At 36.0% G+C, this 24,220-nt stretch overlaps 1 protein-coding gene across 1 annotated transcript in view; it reads left to right on the forward strand.

Annotated features, from left to right (window-relative positions):
* WDR70 (WD repeat domain 70) overlaps positions 1–24,220 on the forward strand; it is a 139,331-nt gene that overhangs the window by 91,166 nt on the left and 23,945 nt on the right. The window contains exons 11-13 of the mRNA XM_010725350.3: positions 8,338–8,437; positions 14,678–14,762; positions 15,910–16,048. Of these exons, the coding sequence (XP_010723652.1) occupies positions 8,338–8,437; positions 14,678–14,762; positions 15,910–16,048 (324 nt within the window). The remainder of the gene's footprint in view (positions 1–8,337; positions 8,438–14,677; positions 14,763–15,909; positions 16,049–24,220) is intronic.

The following is a 24,220-nucleotide window of genomic DNA, read 5'->3' on the forward strand; positions in this document are numbered from 1 at the left end:
TCTGTTCAGGATCTATTCTGGAGAACATTTTGTGGCCAAGAGGTCACTAGAATACGCTGCTGAGATCTTTAGAGTCGCTCAGCTTCAACAGGGCTTGGAAAATCAAAATTACTGCACATACCTTCCTGCCCTCATATTGGGAGAACTGGTTTATACTCAAAACCACCTTCAAGAGCCTGAGTGATTTTTCAGAAACTCTGAGTAAGTAGGGACACCTTTTTTAGTCAGCAGAAAGCATCTCATTGCCATGCATTGCTTTTTCAATTGGCAAAATGTGTATATCCCCTGTTGATTTCATATTCTGTATGTGGAAGCAGGGTGCTAAATAGGATAGGAGTTGAGAGGGATATATGAATGTTTTCTATACTTAAACAGTCCACTGTTATTCTTTGGCTGTTGCATTGAGATTAGTAGTGTGAGGCAGGGCTCTGTGTGCTGCTGTCTGTCTGTGCATATAAAACAAGTGTTCCTAAACAAATAAAGACGAGTTAGAAAACAAACCCTTTGTTGTCAAGTTCATATGAGGCCTACTCCAAGAAGCAAAATAAAGGCAGTATGCAAACTCAGTTGCCACTCGCATCCCTTTTCTTTATAAATAAGAGTTTCCATGTATGTTATGGAAAGCAGAGAAGTGGTGATTTTGTTGGTTTTAAGTTTATGTGAGAAAAACACAGATGAGATGTGCTTGAAGATTAAGATATGTAATTATTTTTGTTGGCAAAATATATATTTAAGTCACTGGAAAAACACAGCTGTTAAATAAGAGAAAAGGAACTGATAGTGCACCTAAAGTAAAGAAATCCATCAAGGAAATGGATTCAAAAATAGCAAAGAGGGCAAAGAAGTCCAAGTAATAGTACTGCCAGCAAGTTATTGATTGGATTCATTGTAGCACGCTTTCAAGTATGTGACAGAAAGAAGCTGACACATTGTGATGCGTGTAACAACATTTTTCATACGATGAATTATAAGAATAGGTTAAATCTTCCAGAGGAATGTGGAAAGATGTGGTAGCCACAAGCATATGGTAGCCGAGAGATAATAGTATTCAGGAACAGCTTTTCTTTCAACGTACTGAATTTGATTTACCAGTTAAACATTCATAGGGTGATATCAAGATGAACTAGAATGTTCAGCAGATACAGAATAAAGACCTTTTGCTGGAAGATGGTTTAATAACAGGAAAATATTCGTAACCGTGGTTTTAAACAGTGTTTCTCAAAATACACTATATAGAGATAGAAGTTCAGAGACCAAAGGAACGAAATGATGGCAAATAGCCAGCGAAAGTGGAAGAAAGAGAATCAAACACCAGAGGAAACAGTGAAGAATGGAGTGAACATGTTGATGGTGTACAGGAGATTAAAAAAAAAAAAAAAAAAGGATGAATAAGAGAAATATAAAATAGATACTTCTTCAAAGGCTGATGAAAATGATGATGGGATATCTTTATTGGCTTTGTCAGAGATAAGTCTGTTGAGAGTCAGGAAGGAATTTGGATAAGATTGACAAGAAATGACAATGAAGGAGAAAGTTGTATTATATGAAAAGTTTAAAGTTTGTAAATGATCAGTGGAAAAAAAAACCACTCAGCTATTTGATGAAAAGTGGGTTGTACAAATAAGATTTTTGAGATACGATTTTCACAAACAGCAGTTCACATATCTCGCTACGCTCTGAAGATGCCACTGCTAATGGAGAAGCTGTTAAACACAAGTGTGAAGTATTGTGCTTGAAATGGAACAGGGAGGCTAGGATGAAAAAACCCAGAAGGATTCATTCCTTGTGATAAATTTTAAGGATGCTAATGGTGAGAGAATGATAACGTATGTTTTTCCTCACAGTACATGAAGAAACCTACATAATACTAAAAAAAGAAAGGAAAGCCAATTCTCCCTTCTGTTTACTAATTGCGACTCTGATTACAAATCTTCTATATGGAATAGATGTTAACTAAGCATGTGAGATAAAACAAAGAAATTCCCAAAACTTGCATCCCCCCTCAAATATCAGCCCTCCTCTTGTTGCAACAGATGAGAATGTAATTGATGCAGGACAGCTAAATGCAATTGCCAGTTAGATGTTCTGCTTATTGCAAACAAAGTTAGGTTACCATATTCATAATTGGTTAATTAGGATCGAGAGAAGGGAAGGAGAGTTTTAGATTTTCTGGTGATACATGAAAATGTCACTGAGTTCAAAGATCACAGAGAAGATCAAATCGTATAAGAGTATAATTGCATAAATGCTAAAACCTCAGATTTCACTAGATTTCACCAGTTAATCTTGTTTTGCATCAATATGGTCATTACTGAAACAGCATCCATTTCTACACCATGGAAAGTGGTATTGAAGAGCTGTCAGATAAATTGAAAGCCCTAGGATCATGTTTACAGAGTCTTATGAAAAAGATCAGATTATAGCCTGTAACTACCTACTCAGGGAAAAAAATGGGGAATTCCTGAATTTAGCTGACATATGAATATCTGGTAATTTGTAAGTGATACAATAAATCTGGAAAGTACAGTGAAATTTCTTTTCTGAGTAGTAATTGAGAGCAAAGTGAATAAGCGTTTGTGCATTGATTAGCAGGAATGGACAAACAGGGTAAGGGGAACCTGTCTGTCTTGTCAGTTGTGGTCACAGCTCTGACACTGCATCCCTGTTACAGTCACTTTCAACACAAGCACAAACAGCTTCTCTCAGCTGATACTAACAAGAAGGTTTCGGGTTTGTTGGTGGTTGTGGTGGTGGCTTTTCTTTCCCCCAGCTTAATAGCTTATGCTTTTGTTGCTCTAAAGCTGACTAATGGTAATAGGAATGCTTTTATGCTTTTATTAAAAACCGTAGATTTTGCAATGATTATTGTTAGTGTAAGTTAATTTATATTGCTGAAGTACCTTAGTCTGTTTAAATCAGTTGTTTAAACTTCAGCCATGCATGATTTGCCTTTATGATTGCTTTGCCAAGCTAGTCCTGCTTTCCTGACTCACATTAGAAATCAGGGTGTATCCTGATATCTAGCTTTTTTCATGTGTCCAGCATTCATTGGTGTGAAACAGAGGGAACAGCTTGTAAGCAAGCATGAGAGGCCTCTCTGGGAATGAGCTTCCTTGTTCAGAATACACCTTCCATGTGCTGAAAAAAAAGAATATTGTATGTTGCTAATGGTGCAATTAGTTTGGGGCAGTGTTTTCTTTATTCTAGACAGGATTGTTGTTGCAGAGTTGACTGCCTTTGCAGTAATAATGAGAAAATTTATTAACATTATAGTAAAAGAAGATTACTGTGATGATCCAAAAACATGTTGCAACTTTGCAGATCTCACTTTCTTCAGTACCTAACTTTATTTACTACCTCTGCACTTAAAAATATCCTGAAGACACTAGGAAGCAAGATGGAAGAAAAATTTCTTTGCTGCAACACCACCATTCCATTGAGGAAAGAGAAAAGTGTGGGGAGAGGGCATGCAATCTTGGGAAAGTGTTGGCACACTATGAAATATTATATCCATGAAACAATGTGGGAAGTTCAAACAATTTATTGCTTAAGCCTATTATTGTATTTCTCATAGATGAGGTCTGGATGAGGTGAACAAAATGACTCATTTCTGTCTTCTGCTTTTCATGGAGCTCACAGGGTCTTATTAGTGTTTCCGGTGAGGAACAGTTTGTGCGACACAGAGCTCTAACCATGCATCTCTGTATGTTATTAATTTGTGATGAACACTTTGTGTGTCTTTGCTTCCCATATTGCCCATCATGAGTCTTCCCAGATTTTTTGTTTAAAGGATATTCATTATTGATGCACTGGTCATGTTGTCTTTCTGTCTGTGTTTCAGTCTTTCTTGCTTGCTTTCTTTGTTTCTTTCTGTCTGTCTGTCTTTCTGTCTTCTTGTCTTTTGTCCAGTCCCTCCTCAGTTCCCTTTTGTTTTCTGATTTTCATTCGATCTTTGAGAATTATCAAGTTTAACTGTTATCCTAGGTTTTTTTTACAATCTTACTTTCAAATGCATTCAGCTGCCTCCTTTCTCACATGTGCTTCTGCCTGTCATTTCATGTTGCACACCAGTCCAGCCAGCCATAATTCCTTAACAAAGATATATGTGCTAATATAAAGCTAGAAGGTGTTTGTTTGCATTGCTGGAGGCTTTCAAACAAGTTGCAGAAGACAATTTATTGCTGAAGAATAGAGAGTGGAATATATATATATGTAGCTGAAATAGATTAGCCTTCAAAAAAAGAAATAAGAATTGATGTGTCAAATTTTGTGGTGCACATCAGTAGTACTCAGAAGCAGTGGATATCTCTGCCACAAAAAGAAAGGAGAAATGTGGATATATTTTGCCCTTGTTGTCTTCACATTTTTACCTAGTGTTTCAGTGTTCTCTTTCCCTTCCTGAATCAAACTTATGAAATGTGTACATTAGTTTTGTTTTTTCATGTCTTTCCAGCAAGAAACATTCTGATAATTTTTTTGCTTATGATTTGTTAGCAAGATTAGACGTCTGTTAAATATGTTAAAAGGCCAGAGGCCAAACACATTATTTTCTTTGAAAACTGTAATGAACATTTGCCAGTGTACGTAAAAACTTCGTGTTCAACCTTCTGTCATTTTCAGAGCAACCTTCAATCATTTTAAAATATTTAATTTAGTATTACAATTCAGGGTTATATTCCCTTGCAGAATAATATATGAAAGGCAGGCTTGCAGAGCTCAAAGTTAGGAAAATGGTCTTTTCAGTGGTTAACTGAGTGAATTCATTTTTAAAGACAAAATTGCTGATGCAATCTCACCATCTTTTTTTAGGATGAGACTTGCTTCATGTGAATGCCAAAAGTATGAAAGCTGGAGAGAGTTGAGCTAAATTTGTTCTCTTGATTTCACTTTTTTTTTGTCTAATAAAGAGGCAAATAATGTCTGAGTCTTTGATATCTGTATTGTTACTAATTTAGTTGAAGTGTAGGTACTTCACTGAAAAGACTGCATGTTGAGTGACAAGTTTCAAGTGAGCCATTATTTCCCTGAAGAAACAGTTTCTTTTTGATCAGTGGATTCATAAATTTACCTTTAAAAAAAAAAAAAAAATCAGCACCTTTGACCTGAGACCAGTGAAGTAGGGAGATAAAATACTCCTGAAACATTATGTGATGGGAGGGAGAGAGTACTTTATGTATTTATCTTGTATAAATACATACGTTTACATACTAGTAAGACTCAAAGAAAAAGCTTTGGTTAGTTGCTTTATTTCATACAAGAACTTGCTGTGAAATTGGGCAGCAAAATGAAAAACAGGATGTTATTTTAACATGCATGTGTCAGTGTGACATTGTCACAGGTTGACATATGTTGTGGAGCCTAAACTAAACTTTTTACAATTTATTTGAAATAGCTAAATAGTATTTTGTAATCTTTCTGTCACATTTTAGGTGTGGTTATTAATCATTTATCATGTTTTTGCAAACATCTATGGTATTTCTTAGACAGAAAATACATCATTTTAATTGCTTGTTAATGTTTAACAAACGCTACAGAAAATTTATTTTCTAATAAATAATTCACAGTTTCTCCTCTATGTTACAACATATGTGTAAATTTTTCTCAACTCCACGCAAAAAAATATGTTTCCTGGTACTTATTAACACCTCCAAAAAAGTCTTACAGTTTTTGTAATTGCAATCTGTCCATAGAGTTTTCTCCAGTACATGTGCAATTGGCTAGAAGAGACCCTAATTACAAAACAAGTGCTTTGGTTAAACATAGGCTATTACATTCCATCTGTAAATACTGAAAGAACTGTATGTTTTATATTTGGAGTTCTCCGTTGTTTGTTAAAGTGTCATTTGTGGAATTAATGCCTTATATGTCTTCTCTCAAAACTGAACTAAATCTGCACACCAAATAAGCTTTCCATCATTATTAGTGTCATAACACATAGATTCTCTATGTTTTGGACCAAATTCAGAACAGATATTTGTATGGGTAAACAACATTAATTACTTTACCAGCGTAGGTCTCTTACATACAAAGTAGGACATTGAAGGAGCCTTAGTAAGTTACAGTCAAAAATTAGAAGATAAATAACTGGGGAATCCCAAGGAAACTGAAATCAGTCTCGCTGTGAGTTTACATTGTGTGATCACAGTCTCCATTTTATTCTCTAGTAATGAGTTATCTGTTAATGTGTAGAGTGGATAGTAATCACTAGGCAGCTGCTCAGTATTTTATCCTGTTTCTGTTCAGTGTGTGGTTCTAGGTCTGACATTGCACACTGTTCAAACCCCTCTCTGAAAATATAAACTACTCTGTACTTTGCTGTTGTACTCATCATTGCGGTACATGAAGGATGTCCAGGTTTTCCTGTCTTCGTATCTTGCTTTCTTTCTTTCTGTGAGAGAAATTTATTTATTTATTTACATTATTTATTCCCCATCTTACAGATGGGTGAGAAGGTGAGATATGGTCACCCAGGCAATGTTCAACTCTTGAATATTTCAGTTTAAACCTGTATGAATTAGCTTTATGTTAGGAAAAGATGGCAAAAATGTAATTTCCTGAGTGTTAAAGAAAGATTTAACTGTCACAAATTGGCTTGTTTCTTTTTCTGTCTTTTCCCCTTTCTTCCATTTTCTCTTCATGTCTCTGTTTCCATTTTGATTCCTCCTCATCTCTGCCTTCCTCTTTGGCCCTATTCCCCGTTCACTGCTAAATGCCCATGTGCTTCCAATTTATACCCTCAGAAGTTGTATGCTTTATCCCAGAGGTTTTCTGGGCTCCTTATCCAATCTCAGAATTTCCCCATATACTGAAATACTCTTCATGTCTGCTAGCTTAGTGAATTCTCATTTTCCTTTATGGTGGGCCACTTTCTTGTAGTGTCTCATAACATCTGCTAGGTCCTTTGGACTTCTGTGATGCTGTGCTGTCTCCTTTCTCCATTGGTTATCTCTTTCTGTATTCCTCTCAACAGTGCAGTTCTAACCTGTCCGGGTTCTTCTTTCTTCTTCGTTACTAGTCCAATCTCACTGGACTGCTAGCCACAGTGTAACTTACCCCTGCTATTAGTTTCATGTTTTCTCTGCAGTCAGACCAGACCACTGCCTTCTCTACCTGGGTGCACCATCTTGTCAGTCCATCATTCTGCGTCTACTGTAAAATTACAGTACATAACAAATACAAAATACAAAACAAAATACAATACAAAATTACAGTAATTAAGTACAGTTAAATTATAAGTGCAAGTTACAGGGTTGGATCACACACAGTGGGTTTTTCAGGGTTTTTGCACTTCAGTAATTATGCTTATAGTACATTTTTTGATCTTATATTTTGATCTAGTTTGGATGACTTTTTAAGTGAGTGTTTCAGTCTGAAATGTCACTGAACCATCTTGTCTGACATTTTGTAAGATTAAGCAGACACTGACAATTTTGGTGGTTTTTAGATGGTGCAGTGTAGTTTCAAACAGTGATGGAAAATAAAAGATAAAATTACTAAGATAAAGTGATGTTTGAGTTAGCCAGCAATTATGTGCCTGATAGGCATTTTGGTATCTCAGCCAAGACCTTTGGGTTTGGTTGGGAAATGAGAAAGCTGGATTTTGCAGATGTATTAAAATTTAGTTTGGGATTTCACAGGAGATTTCTTCAATTTTAAAATAGAGCATTTTTAGGGATTAAAATTAGTTGTGACTTAATAAACAAAAAGTCAGCGCTGTACAAGAAAAAGATGTTACTTTGAAAGTATTTTTCATGTTTCTCCAGGATTATTGGGGAAATACACTTGAAAATAAACAAACATACATCATTTTAAAACTTGAATTTTATTACATGTAAATGGAACACAAACTTCAGCATATCTGAGCTTCATTCTAATCTATAAACCATGAATTTTGGCAGGGTTGGAATTTGGCTAAAGTCAATTCTTCCAATCCTTCTTTTAAGTTCTTTCCAAAGTATGTATGTATGTTTTTTTCCATTGTTCGTTATGTTTTTTTTTTTTTAAGCAATGAGCCTGCTTAGGGGGCTGATAAGAACAGTCTTAAAATGTGTTTTTATCTTAACTATACCTAACTACCTTTTATCGAGTGCTAGTGGGAATTATTCAGTTATTCTGATGCTACAAAAAAACTGAATTTTGCATTAAAACACTGTGAAAGCCTATTCTGACCATATAAAGTGTATATGACTTTTTTTAAAGGCCATAGAAAGGTACAACTTCAGTTCCTATCAGTGCTAAAAATACGGGGTTTAATTTTAGAAGTAACACACAAAGTGTACTGTTTTCTAATCTTGAAATACGCAAACTTCTGTAATGTTTTATTTGTTTGACAAACAGGTACATACAAAGTTCCACTGCAGGCAAGCCCATGCTACAGGCACTGATACTTCCTGCTTGACATTCTCTTATGATGGTACTGCCCTTGCCAGCCGAGGAGGTAAGTGGTCAAAAGAAACTTTTGATGTATTGAACTTAATCTTAACATGACGCAGTAAAACAAGCCATTTAAGTTGTATCATTTATAAATATAATTATTCATGGTGGAGGTAAGATAGTGAAATTAGACATTGAAGATAGAAACCTGAAGTATTCTGCAGTTTGCTTATTTTTCTTTGATATGCCATACAATAAATACTGTCTTCCTGAAAGTCCAATGTAGAGCAGTTAGGAAATATGTAAAGATAACATTTTTTTGGTTTATGTTGTATAGCTTCTCTTCTTTCTTCTTGCCTAGCATTAGTAATACACCAAGAAGGAAATTATTAGCTTAATTAAAATACAACAGATTATATTACTTAGTTCTTTCTGGCAAGGTTATTCCTTCTCTAGTAAGAGTGTGAGTGCTGCAGAGTTATTAATTCTTTGAGCTTTCTAATACAGTGTGCTTTTATGATTTAATTGGAACTTTTTTGTAGTTCACATTATAAACATCAAAAAGTGATAACTTGAGGCAAGTAGCCAAGATATACTTGAAAAAAAAATCTATTGAATAGGGAAAAAAAACCCTTATTTTTTAAATTTCAGTTAGAACTGTTATAGAAGTATTGAGAAGGCAGTGATATACATGAAGACACATTCTCTCCATTGTTTTAGATGCACCGGATGGGGCAGTATCTACCTAAAACAACTTTTCATCTGGAGATTTGTCTACCCAGTGTTTTGCTGGCAGGTGCAAACATGTAATCCAAGCTGTCTGGATGGAAACCAGCTGTAACCAGAAGCTGTGTACATGCATTAGTATGGCCTCAAGGCTGAATAAACAAGCCTAGGGAGAAGCAGTGTATGTTAATGTAGGCTCAATATTGTGCCTAACATATGTACATGACATCTGGTCAGTTTGGTATGTAGGCAGAGTGAGATTACATGTACAAAGTACGGTGATAGAGGTATCCACATACTGCAAACTCTCTGAAGGAGGAGCTGTGATTCTAGCCTGGGTTGAAATTTACAATTGCGTTGTGTCCTTCTCCCTTTCCCTGCCCCTTATGAGTTGAGCAGCATTGGTGACTTTTACAGTGATTGCAGCTGCTAGCAGATGGTACTTTCACTGTGTACATTTTGTCATGTTTCTAACATTCCACATACTTATATTTCCAGGATCACATATTTCAGAGTGAAGTGGCAGTGGTCTTGTTAGCCCTTGATAGTCCTTGGCTTACTAGAGCATGTTACTGTCACTTAGATTGTTTATTAATTGTTGTTCAGCCTCCTGGTATTTCATAAAGGATTGAGATAAAAACTCAGTGTGGTTCTTACTGAACTGAACACGTGCAATGTGAGAACCTTCTCCTCTTCAGAAAGTGGGTAAATCATCAGTCTGTCTGTTCTGAGCTGAGTAAAATGCCACTTCTGCCTGCCAGTGGTGTAGCCCTTGCAAAATCCACAAAGACATACTTTACTTGAAATGATGTAAAGAGGAACATTTGTGTGCCTTTTAAATATCCACAGCAAATCAGAGTGCTAATGTTAGGAATATTCAATAGAGCTATCTTGAAACCTTCGTTTATGTAAATTCACTTATATTTTGCATTTATGAATGTAGATACCAGAAATGACCCTTGCACATTTTAATTGCTTGTGGCGCTTGCTTGCTTTTCTTCATCTGTCTCCAGATTTTGCGTTATGCTGAACACACTTCTACTTATGCTCTGTCTACCTGACTGTGGTAAAAACTGTATCAGATTTTGATAGTTGTACAGAAATTTGGCCCCATAGTATGCTTGCAAGTACTACCTTTGTCCAGTGCTTTTTTGTTTTGTTTTGTTTTATTTTTAATGTAAAGTCTGATATGTTGCAAAACAAGGAAGTTTCTTACCTTACTTTGACTGACTTCTTCGGTTAGTGCTTTAATGTGAGTATTACTTTGGATCTGTACCAATAAAAGCAGATGTGGATCCAGCATTCATAGATTAACACACCTGCCAGATGCTGAGGATCAAAGAGAGGACTGTTGTGTGGGGAATGGGAACTCTCATTGAAAGCCCGATTGATTCTCCTGCATCTGATAAAAGTTCTGTGTCGGATGTAAGAGAGATGAGGCAGAGCTCAGCTGCAAGCACAAGGGAAAATGAAAAAAGTAAGGACATGCTTATGAGAGGTCCCAGTGTTATTCTTGTTGGGATTTGGTAGCAACTTGATGGAAACTTAAGAAAGTGATATTTTTAAAACTTGTTACCATGAAAGTATGTTTTTTGTATAAATATGAAAAAAATACTACTTGGGAATGTTTTCTTCATTCAGTAGGTGAGCATTAGTATTTGGGGTCCTTTTATAATATACTTTTCTGACTCCTGGCCTGTACAGAATCTGGTTTTGTTATAATATGAAACAATGACTTTATTAATTTCATGAACCTCATGATAGCTATATGTTGGTTGGTTTGTCTGTAAACTTATGTAGAAAAATAATTTTATGTATAGAGAGGATGATAAGAGGATTTGGTGATGTTGATACAGATGTTGGTGAGAGCTGTTACAGATGTAAGTGCAGAACTCCTGATTTGTGACTTTTCAAATTCTCTGTCTTAGCATTCTAAGGTCAGGCATGATCCTGACTGCAGTGCCTCAGAAGGCTGTTCTTTAACTTTTGTAGCTCCTTTTGCTAAACCACTGCAAAAAGCAGAAGTCTGTACTTCGCTGTGTAAAGTGTTTCTCCTTGCGTATGCTCTAAGCCTTAGCAAAAGGGCTCTGAATTTATAAACATGATATATTCTCATACTCGGTTATGGTAAGCCTTTTTTTGCTATATTTTCTTTTTTAAAATCTCCGTGCTTATGTTTTATTGTTCTCTAGAATGATCTTTGTGAATGGCATCGAGTGCACCCTCAGCTAGTTTGCAGATGACAGCAAGCTGAGCGGTGCAGTCGATCCATTGGAGGGAAGGGAAGCCATCCAGAGGGACCTGGACAGGCTGCAGAAGTGGGCCCATGAAAACCTAATGAGCTCAGCAAGGTCACATGCAGGATGCCTGCATTTACCTGGGCAATCCCAGGTATTTATACAAACCAGGTAAAGAATTCCCTGAAAGCAGCCTTGCAGAGAAGGACTTTGGGGTCCTGGTGGACGAGAAGCTGGACATGAGCCAGCAGTGTGCGCTTGCAGCCTGGAAGACCGTGTTCTGGGCTCATTAACAGGAGTGGCCAGCAGGGAGAGGGAGGTAATTGTCCCCCTCTACTCAGCTCTTGTGAGGTCCTATCTGGAGTACTGTGTCCAGATCTGGGGTTCCCAGCACAAGAAAGACACAGAGCTCTTGGAGTGTGTCCAGAGGAGGGTCACTAAGATGATCAGAGGGCTGGAGCACCTCTCCTATGAAGAAAGGTTGAGGGAACTGGGCTTATTTAGCTTGGACAAGAGAACGCTCTGGGGAGACATCATTGCAGCCTTCCAGTACTTGAAAGGAGCATTTAAACAAGGAGAACAACTATTTACAAAGGTGGATAGTGATAGGACAAGGGAGAATGGTTTTAAACAGAGACAGGGGAGGTTTAGATTAGATATTAGGAGGAAGTTTTTCACACAGAGGGTGGTGACACACTGGAACAGGTTGCCCAAGGAGGTTGTGGATGCCCCATCCCTGGAGGCATTCAAGGCCAGGCTGGCTGTGGCTCTGGGCAGCCTGGTCTGCTGGTTGGCGACCCTGCACATAGCAGGGGGGTTGAAACTCAATGATCTTTGAAGTCCTTTTCAGCTCAGGCTGTTCTATGATTCTATGATTTTTTTTGGTATTGAATTTTGCTTTCAAGACAAGATTCCCTCTTAAAATAGGATCTTCTTGAAGGCTGTTGCTGCCTTTAAACTTCTCAAGTTTCTGGCAGGTCTTTACATTGGCAAAAGCTTTTGCTTCTTTTGGGTCCATTTAGTTTGCATCCATTTAGTTGGTCAGTATCTTCTGGAGAAAAGTAAATAAATAAAGATAAAATCTTTGTACTCTTAGTGCACTGGCCTTAATTTGATAAAAAGCAGTTTGCAAAATGCTTAGCTTGGCTCATTACAGATTCTGTTTTCTAGGACTTAATTATTATGCCCACGGTTTTATCAAGAGAAACGGTGTCTGATCATATTGAACTACTACCTGGTTATTGGTATCCTTCTTATTAAAATGGCAAAGAATAATTTGAAATACTGTTTAATAAGGCTATATAAGTTTTAAAAAATTCTGCCAAGCCTTGGAGTAGCCTGCCATGAAGAAAAATATTGAATTATCTAAGAATGAATTATTTTGAATGCTTTGCACTGAAACGCGCAACTTCCAAGTTTGTTTATGTGTTTTTGTTTAAGAGTAACTGTTTTGGCTGTGTAAGAAGTAGCTAAAAATAGATCAGTTGCACTGCAGCGCTAAAAGAAACCCATTAAGAACTGATGGAAAAAAATCCTTGTTGCGAAGTATTAATATGTATACTTCTTTAGTGACAGTGATTTCAGCTCCTAATGCGAATTAAATCCAGGCATCAATACTATATTTACAGAAGAGAATGAAATAATTTAAACATTAATTTGGAAAATCTTGTATTATTCTTAAAGATGGTTAGAGGTTCAAAGCATTGGCCATGTTTTCTAATTTCTCCCTTTCACAACTGACTATTTCTGCGGTCCTTAAGACAATGTTGATTTGATATCATCCAACATTTTTTGATTCTTTCTGAATCAACCAGCAGAGCACATTTTTGTTAGTAGGAGAGCTGTATCTAAATGTCTGACAACATCTCCTGCTAAAGCCTGGTAGGACTACAGCTTGAAGATCACATCAAGGGTCATGCCACTGAGAACAGAGCAGTCTTGATTGGTAGCCTTAGATCTGTCCCTGTCCAGGAGATTTGCAGGTCAGCCAAATGGTTTGCAAACTTTTATAAAGTGCTGCTCTTTAGATACTTATACACCAATAACTTGATGATGTGTTCTTTTGTTGAGGGTAGGAGGGGGAAAGGTAAGGCTCATGTTACAAAACCAAATGTTTTGAAGTGCTTGGGATGGTGTATGCTATGACATTCCCAAAATAGAGAGTCACCATTTTTTCTTTCTCGTCATATTTAGTTTCCCAATGAAAGGAAATATACTCTGCTCTAGACATCATTTATTTAAGTTGTCCACTTCTTAAAAATATTTTGTAGTTAGAAGTTATTCTAGTCTTAATATAAACATACATGATGTACGAGGCCACACATTACTGCTTTCCCTGTGAAGGAGACTGCTGGCCTTGATTTCTTCTGTTGTGGAAAGTCAGATTTATTTATTTATTTGTGTTTGCATTTTATTTCCAAGGCCTACTTTGAATTCTTAATCTCAAAGACTAAGAATCCCTAGAATACTCCTAAACAAAATAATACTAACACTATTACTACTAACGAAATTATATTATAAATTATATATATATATATAATGATATTAGTAGTAGTATATAATATAATATTACATTATTATTACATCCCAGAAAGGATTGTGCTTATTAAAAAAGCATGTCCTTGCCACTCACCTACTTGCCACTTAGATTATGAAGAATGTATTTTTTTCTAAAATTATTCTTAGGGTATTTTTAAGGGAAATTGTTATTTGAAAGTTCTTCTTTTCACCCTTGAAAGCACTGATGTCAAATAAAGAAGATTCCTAAGTGTCTGTGTGAGATGGCTCAGGGCTCAAATTCTCATGCTTGAAATACGTATTCCAGAAGGATGATCAGCAGAGATGTTGATCTCTACAAGAATAACTAACTTTTTTTATTTTTTCATGCTCACTTTGTTAATATGTCATAACTTTTGGAAGGGAATAAACACTCTGACTTCTACGGGTGTGCAGAATCGCACCGTGTTTATCAAACACAGATGAGAGTGGCTGTAAATGTTTTACTATATCCTCAGCTTTGGCTTTTATGGCCAAAGGTGTTGTGGAGGGGTGTGAAAAGGTTTAATTATAGTAACCTTGGGCTCACTTACTTCCTTCCTACTCCTTCCCCAAGGACTTCTGGCTGATTGCAGGCCCTGTTTGCTAGCAACTGAAGTTGTAGTATGTTGCTGTTTGCAGGCTAAAGAAGCAGAAGGGCATCATTGCCTTCAGTTCTTTCTCATCATTTTCACTGTCGCTAAGGCACAAAATCCTACCAAAAACATTCTTGTTTTGAATGCTTCTATCATATCATTGTTTGTTAAATTCTTTATTGATAACTCTTGTCTCTCTTGTTTTCACAGGAGATGATACTTTAAAGATGTGGGATATTAGACAATTTAAAAAGCCTCTTCATTCAGCTGAAAGACTGCCTAGCTTTTTTCCAATGTAAGTACTCTTAAGTTATTCCAGTTAGCAGAAACAGTGGTAGTTGCGTTATGGAGGAGAGGCTATTGAATGTGTATTAAGAAAAGAGTTGTTCTGAACTCATATGAGAAATGTTTTTTTCTCATTTCTCAATAGGTCTGGAACTGTGGAGAAAAAAACCTGCACAGAGAGAATTGTGCAGTAATATTCTTGGCTATTTTAGGACTTAACAACTGCTTTCAAATATCTCCTATTTCTTCTGATAATTTGTAGCTAGCTATGCTTATTTTATGCAGTTTTTTAGTCTCATATATCTTATGCCTAATTAGATTAGAAACTTATCAGGAAGAGGCCACTTCATTGCCTTGTGTTTGTGTAATGAGATATATCAAGTGAGCCTCATTCCTATTTGGTCTATGATTAATTAAAAGAAAAAGCTAGATTGAAAAGCAGACATAACACAAAGGTGCATGGTATTAATTCAGGTTATGATGGTAGAAGTGCTGATTATTCTGCTCTTTGGTACTAAAATAGTGTATTATACTGAATATTGCCGAGTATCGAATTTTATGTTTTTATTGGTTTTAGCTGCACATCTATACCCGTATCACAGTCAAATCCAACTCTGCTGAAAATTTATACTTTTAGAACAAGTTCTTGGAAAGGAAAATTAGGGACAGGTCAAACTTGAAGTCACAACCACTCACTGTATTTTGTAGCACAGAGGAAAAATTTAAAAACATTTTTTAAGCAACTATGTAAATAAAACTGCTGTGCAGCATTTAAGAATGTATCATCAGTGAAAACAAAGACTGATTTAATTTCTCACTGAATGATGATAATTAGATTTGAAAGGATTATTTTGTTTCTTTTCTACATGGAAAAGTTCACAAGACTTTTGAGAGAAAGAGGAGTTTTGTTGGGGGGAGGGGTTATGTTTGTTTGGGGTATTTTTTTCCCAGTTTTCACATCCTGTGCACAATTGTAATTATAAATGTGAACTATGCCCAATAGCTATGATAATATATGACAAGTGACAGACGATGTCTTTATAAGCTTTGTGTTAAAAGGAGTAACAAATAGGATTATTTGTAAGGAATGGGATTTATAAATTGACTGCACAGTAATTACCGGCTTGCTCAGTGTGGCGGTGTATTTTTTTTTACAGGACAGATTGCTGTTTCAGCCCGGATGATAAAATACTTGTCACAGGGACCTCTGTTAAGAAAGGTGGTGGCAGTGGGAATCTTTTCTTCTTTGATCGGGGGACGTTTCAGAAGTTGTATGAGATAGAAGTTACTGATGCGGTATTTGTTTTAATTTTCTTCTATCCACTATTCAAAATAAGAATGAAATCTTATTCATTTGATTTTTCCCCATATACAGGTAGTAGTACCACTGCTGTAAATTATTCAATATTTGCAAGAATTATGACCATAAGTAGAGTGCTATTCTCCCTATTATTTCATTTAAATAAATAAATATAATCTTAGGACGAGACCTTTGATCAGTATGAGACTTCTGCTTTGGTGTTACTACTATATTGCTCAAAGGTTAGTATGAACTTTTTTGGACCTGTGAAGTGGGGCACAAATTTTGTGGGGGGGCTTATACATTTATGCTGTTCATTCCACCATTCATCATGACGAAATGCCATTTAGTGATAAACTCCTGCTTGTCCCTGAAAATAGATTCTTGTAGAATGTATTTCGGTCAGCAGGCATATTTCCTTGTATAGAAGGAAGAAGCTTAATATCATAGTTGAAAAAAGTTCTCAGTAGTGCAAATAAGTAACCCTATTAAAAACAATCAGGATTGCAAGACACTCAAACAGAATTGCTGTTGCTTAAGTATTGCTGTTGCATTCCCATTAATTTTTGTGGCCTGTCAACTGGCCACATCTTTTTTGTGCTGTAGTGTTTCAGGATATTTTTCTCTCCTATGCCTTTCTTAACTCACTTCTTGAGCACAGTAGCACAACAAAACTGCTTGTGCTGGAGTTCATTAGACAGAATTTAAATTTATATTTATTTTTCAAATCTAATTTTCTCCTCTGAATTCCTTTTAAAGTAAAACTGCTAATGATGAATGTATTAAATTCATCATTTCTATGGCAGCAGTCTTGCAAATATAACAGTGCAGAATTCATGTTAAAGCGAAAAGAACATGGTTTTCTGGAGAGGAAAAAGACTTTATTTTAGACAAATACATTTTAGATATAGGTTTTATATACACAGCAATTTTCATTTAGTACTAAAGTATTCCTCCAAAGTTAATGTAAACTAGCTTTTAAATCCTCCTCCTGTGGAACATACTGATCTTCAGCTTGTTCAGATTTCTGTTGAATGTTGTTTTTTCTGATACCAATATCACAACCAAGTGTTCATAACCATTTTCTGGGACAAAATGTGAATGCCTCCATACTCATTCTGAAGCTCCCTGACAGATCAAAGGAAACAAACTATATAAGATAAAAGAGTGGGAGGTAGGTTCTTATGAGAGTTCTTCTTTTCTGGGGCTTAAGAAACAAAATAACTTAGCAATTCCATTGACTGGGATGGCATCTTCATTTGCTCGTAAGGAAGTTGGTAACAGAAGACAGAAACTTCCACTGAGATTTAAGATTTCAAGAATGAGAAGCTACCTAATTTGAATGTAACTGTCATTGAATAACTTTGTTTTACAGAAAAACTGCTCTTCAATTCTTTGAACTAGAAGGTCTGCTCACTTTCTCACATAGATAATACAACAAGAAGGTCCAAGAGAGATTGTTTTGCTGCTGACTTTTCTCAGAATCTGGAGATACAGTTCTGTTGCTTAAAAATGTGGGAGGAACAAAAGAGTTGAGAACTGGCAGTAGGAAGTTGTTGGAAAAACAAAATTAGGCGCCCATATGTGACTTCCGTAGGGCCACTCAGATAGTAAAAATTTAAGTATGTGTACAAATCTCAGCAAGTTCACAGTTTTTGTGCTGTAAGTTTCTATAGGTGTTTATATTTATATAGTACTTTTTAAAACAGTAATAAATTATTTTTGCCTATGGAGTTTTAGTGCTGCCGTTTTTCTTCATCTCTACTTATAAAATTTAAGTGTCATTTTCCTCCTTGGAATATAAAGGATCAAATGAAAATAGTGGAAATAATAGATGAAGTATTCATTCTCATAAATGCTGATTTTACGATGTAGTTTTCAGTGAGCCAGCACTAACTGTACCTCTGCAATCACTGTCCAGCTTCCAACTTCAACTCCACACATGTAAGAAAAACATAGTTAAACATTTTGATGTGAGTCTAAAAGAAGAAAAATTACTATAAGTAGTGTTTTAAAATCAAAGCAGTATATTTTTTCAAAATTTTTCTTTTTTTATATCCTTTGACTTTTTTCTACAGTTTTTGCTTTTCCTTCTCAAATTGCAGTGTTAGATGAATTACAAATGAGTAAAGGCATGCTAAAAGCAAACAAAGTTTAAAGATGCAGGCTTTTGTACTTTATAAGCAGCACATGCCATTTATTGAAATGATCCTTCAAGTCTATAAGTATAAATTGATGAATTGATAAGATTAGTATCTTTAAATTGATAGGTTTTTATCTTGTGTGTAGTTTATCAAAACGTTTTTACAGCAGCTTAATAATTAATGACTGTGTTTGTATTGACTTACTTCTTGGTTGCCATGTTCTCCTTATACACTTTCAAAAATGCAGGTACAACAGTTAGTGATATTAAGGATTAGTATGTACTGCTGCCTGAGACTTTTTAACTAAATATCAAGCATCTTTAGTATGTTATATATTGCTTAAATATGTAATTGCACTATTTTTTTTTTGTTGCTTTTTTTAGTCTTTACGTATATGAAGTTGCATTATGCCATTATGTGTAGGAAAAGAGCACAAGTACACCAGTAACTGTCTCTACAAAGAGCTCACTTTCATGAAAGTGACTTCAACTGGAGTTACTTCAAATTGCTGAAGAAGGGCATCATTATTCATTTATTTCAAGTATTCAGTGAAAATTATAAGACTTTTGGCAACAGTTGTTTGCCAGCTTACTGATAGAATGGATTTAAATCAGAGTAACAAAAAATACGCTGCTAAGAGAAAACATAAACAGTTAATATGTAACCTTTTTTGTTTGTTTCACGAGGCATCTTTTTTAAGTAAGTCTTTAGTAATCTTGGAAAATGGAAAACAGTTAAGAACAGTAAACATTATCTGTGGTAAATAACCAGTGCAATTGGCCTGTGAATGAACCTAGGAGGTAATGGGAAAATATTTAATGGGAATGTTTGACCAAAGCTGTGTGTGACATTCCTTTCCATCATGCCACACAAACCTTTTTTTCACCTTTTCTTTCAAGTTTTCATGGGAAAAACCATTACTGCTTCAGAGCTGCTGGAGTGAAACCTTGTGGTTTCACTAATGGACTAACAGTCTGATTAGTCTCTTCTGTTGTGGCTGGGAATAGAGTACTAATTAAATCTCAGTATCATGCATAAGGATCGGTGGGTTTTTGGTCACTGTTTGTAGCTGAACTAACTACTGTATTGTCCAAATACTGAATGCTGACCCACAACGTAAGCATTAGGGACTTCTCTAAGAGAACTAGTGATGCTTGAAGAAAAACTAAGTACTGTTAGATAAATGTCACATGTGGTGCAGGCCGTGAGCTTTGTCTCTGGCCAGTAGCAGTATGCCTGCATGATACGTGCAGAAAGCAGATACACAGCATTGTTTTTCTCGACTGTCCTCTTCTGGCTCCAGTGATCTGTGACTTGGAGCAATCTGGACACGGACAAGAATTCTGTGGTTAACAGCTTTCAGTGGAGTTCTCTCGGATGTTATCAGGGAGTGAAACAACAATGTTACAGGATAATGGCAGGTTTGTTTACCTGCTGCTGATTAAATCAAAACTCTGGGGTCAGAAGTGCCTCTGATGCTCTCTGTGCAGTACTTCACCCTTACTCTGGTTCAGTCTCTAGTGAAGTGATTGGAAATGATGAGGAGAGTAACCATAGTTGAACTTGTTAAAATATGAAGAATTTATTTCTTAGCTTTTGTTAATAAATTTTTGAAAACAAATCTTTGTCCTGCTATGGACAAAATACAAGTCTTCATCATCCTATGCACATGCTACTTTTTTGTAGATTTTCTGTCACAGTTTGCGTTATTGTGATACACTAGTCAGAAAGCAGTTATTTTGCCATCACCTCAAATAGACGCAAGAAAACATTTATATGAAAATATTTATAAGTTAATAGTAAATAAGGTTTCATCTTTCAGGATCTATGTAATGGACTCTTTTTGGAATGGAAGGGAGGTTTCATTCATCCTCCTCGATTTGTTCCTAGTTCTTGGGTCAATTTATGCAAGTATGAGATCTTCATAAGAATTAGTTATAAATACCTACTGTATGGGAAACAGTGTTGGCTACATATTTTCCCCCTGTGTTACATTAATTTAATATAGCTGTGAACACTCACTTGAATCACTCTCACGTCTGCCATTCATTTATCTGATTCAAGCATATCGACCAGTAATTATTCTTATTAGAGGCAAGATTGATTTTGGCAGCAGTAGAGAAGTTTTTTTCGCTATACAGAAAGGAGATGAAGTACACTCAATTAGTGACAGGCAAGAATAGGCACTAAAAAAATATGTTGTACAATTATGGAAATTACTATTTTTAAATGAAAATGTGAGTAATTCAGTAAAGATGCTGAGGTTATGTATACTAGAATGAGATGTGCAAGCGTTTAAAATATCCGTCAGGTTTTTGTAGATAAGCAGCAGTCCATAATCATATATTTATACTTGTTTGGGGAATCATATTTCTGTTAGGAGAATTCTTCAATATTTTTGTAGTTTTTCAAAATAAGTAGAAGTTAAGTTATAACTTCTGAAAATCTCTCTAAGGGATGTTTCAGGAAGGTCTTGTGAGGCAAGCTATAAATAAACCTTCATTTTAAATTAAAGAATGAAAAGGAAAGAAAAAAAAAAGAAATATGAAACTTCCAGCACCCTTTATGCAGAGTTGATATAGGATTGCAGTATTCCTTTCATTGACCTCAAACGATATCATTTACTGTTTATAAGGCAATGTAGTATGTGAAAGGACTTTTCCACTGCAGCCCAGTTGATGAAGATTTAAAGCTTTTTAATAAAAGGAAAATAAATTATTTTTACTTAAGGGAGATATCAGCATGGTATGTCTTGTTTTTTTAGCTTATTTCTTCTGTTTGGAAGGAGGATATAAATTTCAGAAGAAAGAAGTAAGTGCAATGTTTAAGGTCTGGTTAATTTTTGTGACAATTAAAGTAAAAACTATCTATTACAAGATATGAATAATGGGAAGGTGTTTGTTAATGAGGTAGCTTGTCAATTTTTATTCCCTGCTTTCATATATGTAAAGACGGTGTAAAGACAGTGTAGTCCTTCCCTCCTGTATCCTGCAACAGCATTTACTTTACTTTAGGGGAGCTGTCACTAGAGATTTGAGGTGTATGAGAAAGATGAACTGCACAGCTTCCCTCACTGTAACAGTGGGGGTTGTACATGAGAGCTGTCTGCCTTAGATTTGCAATATACTGTTGTGAAAATGTGACCATAATTCTCACAGAGCAGATGTTTAAAAATATTTGGCCTTGCAATTACAAGAAAAACAGTTTACAGCTCTGAATTTGTCTCTTTCTCTGTTCATCAATTAATAATCATTACTAAGTGATCCATTTCACCTCTAAGAGTGTTTTATAGACGTGCATTGTGAAAGATGCATGATACAGCATTACTATCCATGTGTTTTATTGGGATCCTGTTTTAAATTATTGGCCTCTGAAAATGCTATTTGGACTTTTCAGGTTTCTCATAGAAAATAGTAAATTTTATCAATTTCTGATCCCTTTTCTATTGAATGTTTCCACACGTTTTCTCAGTCATGTTTCATAAGGGAAAACCATTGGTATTGTTTCCTCTACTACAATATTCACATGAGTATTTTAAATCTAATGATAGCAGGTCACTGCACTCTAGATATTCCCTAACTTCCCACCTTATTTATTATACTTGGCTCTTCTCCTTGGATGAGCTCCAGGGGAATCTCCAATCCAAAGATTTTTGCAATTGTGGCTCAAAGTGTATTTTTGATATAATATTAGAATGTTTCTGTTATGTGAGCAGCCTTTTCTTTTTTTTTTTTCAAAGTCTGCATAGTTTGTATAGGTACTGTCCTTTGCTCAAAAGAAGAAAGGTGGAAGTAAACTGATAGCATTCTTTGCCCATCTTTGCTGACATCTGGAAATGGCTTAGTAGTCAACATTATTTATTTATTTAGCTAGTTAGTTGAAAATGTGGCGGTTTTGTAAGATGTTTTTCCATCCACTGGTCTGTGAGTGCAGCCAGAAGGCAAACCAGCCTTTCCCAGACGGTACAGCATGGCAAGCCACGAGTTGTAAGACACTCGCAAAACGAGATTACAAAGTGAGCAGTGGGAATTAATAACTCAGGCCACCATTATCTTTCTAGGGCTCTTAAGAAGAATTTTTGTTGTTCTTAGAGGGGAGGAGACAGCTACTGTAGTATTGATGTTTCATGCGTACCTTCTGCAGAGACATCAGGGCAACTATAGAATGAAAAGGAAAGCTGTTACTTCATTACTGGCTTCTGTCAGTTGCGATATTAACCATTGTTACTAATGATCCTTGATTATTATGTAGAAATAATGGTATTTCTGCAAGTAAGATTCAGATTAAAATGTTGAGTTTGATTTTTTTTTTTTTTAATTTCCCTTAAGTTCCAGTTGTGTAGAATTGGTGAGAAAATATGTTCTTGTAGAGTTGGTGATAAATGCACTGAAACAGTCCCATAAAGGCTTATTTCTGAACTTGGTAGAATATGAGAGGGAGGAAATAAATGCTTCCTTTTGAATCTTTCAGATCACAGAATCACAGAATGGCCAGGGTTGGAAGGGACCTCAAGGATCATGAATCTCCAACCCCCTGCCACAGGCAGGGCCATCAACCTCCACATTCAATACTCAACCAGGCTGCCCAGGGCCCCATCCAGTCTGGCCTTGAACACCTCCAGGGACAGGGCGTCCACAGCCTCTCTGGGCAGCCTGTACCAGCACTCAGCACTCTCTCTGTACATAACTTCCCCCTGACATCCAACCTCAATCTTCCCTCCATCAACTTCAAACCATTTCCCCTTGTCCTGCTGTTATCTACCCTTTCAAAGAGTTGACTCCCGTCCTGTTTGTAGGCTCCCTAATTTAAGTAGTGAAAGGCTGCAATGAGGTCACCCCAAATCTTGAAGACAGGTAGGAATTACTCTGCTGCTTCTAATTTATAATGCTAATGGGCCTATCCTGCAGCCCAGCATCTTTTTATTTATTATATTCTGAGACCTTTATCTCTCCCTCTTTATTACCTTATATGTTCTTCCAAAAAGATATTTTATAAGCACTCAAACAGAGCTTTTCAGTCCATGAAAATGGTGGGCGACTTCAGACATGTCTGTGAAGTAACCTACTGTAGTACCTAATGTACTGTACTGTGTGAGTACAGTAGGATGGATTCATATCTTCATTTTAAAATGGAAGAACTTGAAAGTCACTGCATTAATGTCCTTCCTAAATGCAGAAGCAGGTTAAAGTTGGTAGATAGTCAAAGAGAAATGGGGAACAATTGTTGAAGGATTCTTTGTTAGTGGAAAGCTGTCTTTAGCTTTAGCATCCAAACATTTGAATGTTTGAAATAATTTGAAATGCAATCATTATTGATTCTTAAGAGATAATAAGAAGCCAGTAAGGCTTACTACGTAATATTATGTATGTCTTAAACTCCTTCGTGCTTAAAAGATATTGCACTACACAAGCAGTTCTTCATCAGGAATATGTAGCTCTTTTTAACAAGATTAAAGAAAATAGATCATCTAAATGAACTAATTGCCTGCATTTGCAGACAGGACTTATTTCCTTCATCAGTGTTAGAACTTGTAAAAATACAGTTAAAACAAATGTAAATGTTTGATCAGAAAAGCCCAATTTGTCTGCTGTTATAGTGCCCTTCTCTTACGGAGTCCGTGAGCACAGTCAGAATGTCAGTTTACACGTTCAGTATCTACCCTGCTGACATGCCTCTTATCTGACTGTCTGGACAGCCAAGTGCAGCAAATCTGAACAGCACTGTTCAAACAGGACCTGTCACATACCGTCATGGCCACTGAAGCATAGCTTACATGTAAGAAAGAAATTTTGTTAAAGTTTTTCTTTTCCTAACTGAAAATATTTTCTTAGAGCAGCACCTCTTGCTATCATTATTGTATACCTTCAAAACAGATTCTGCAGGAATTATTTAATAGGTTTATAGGTTTGGACAGGGAGAAGCAGCAAGGGGGAACTGTGTTTCTGTATTACCCTCATTGAATTTTTAAATGTCTACAGAGCTAGAACTGAACTTTCAAACTAAGATTTTGAAGATTTGTTGACA

The sequence above is a fragment of the Meleagris gallopavo genome, chromosome Z (genome assembly GCF_000146605.3).
Source record: "Meleagris gallopavo isolate NT-WF06-2002-E0010 breed Aviagen turkey brand Nicholas breeding stock chromosome Z, Turkey_5.1, whole genome shotgun sequence".
In the NCBI taxonomy this organism is placed as follows: domain Eukaryota; kingdom Metazoa; phylum Chordata; class Aves; order Galliformes; family Phasianidae; genus Meleagris; species Meleagris gallopavo.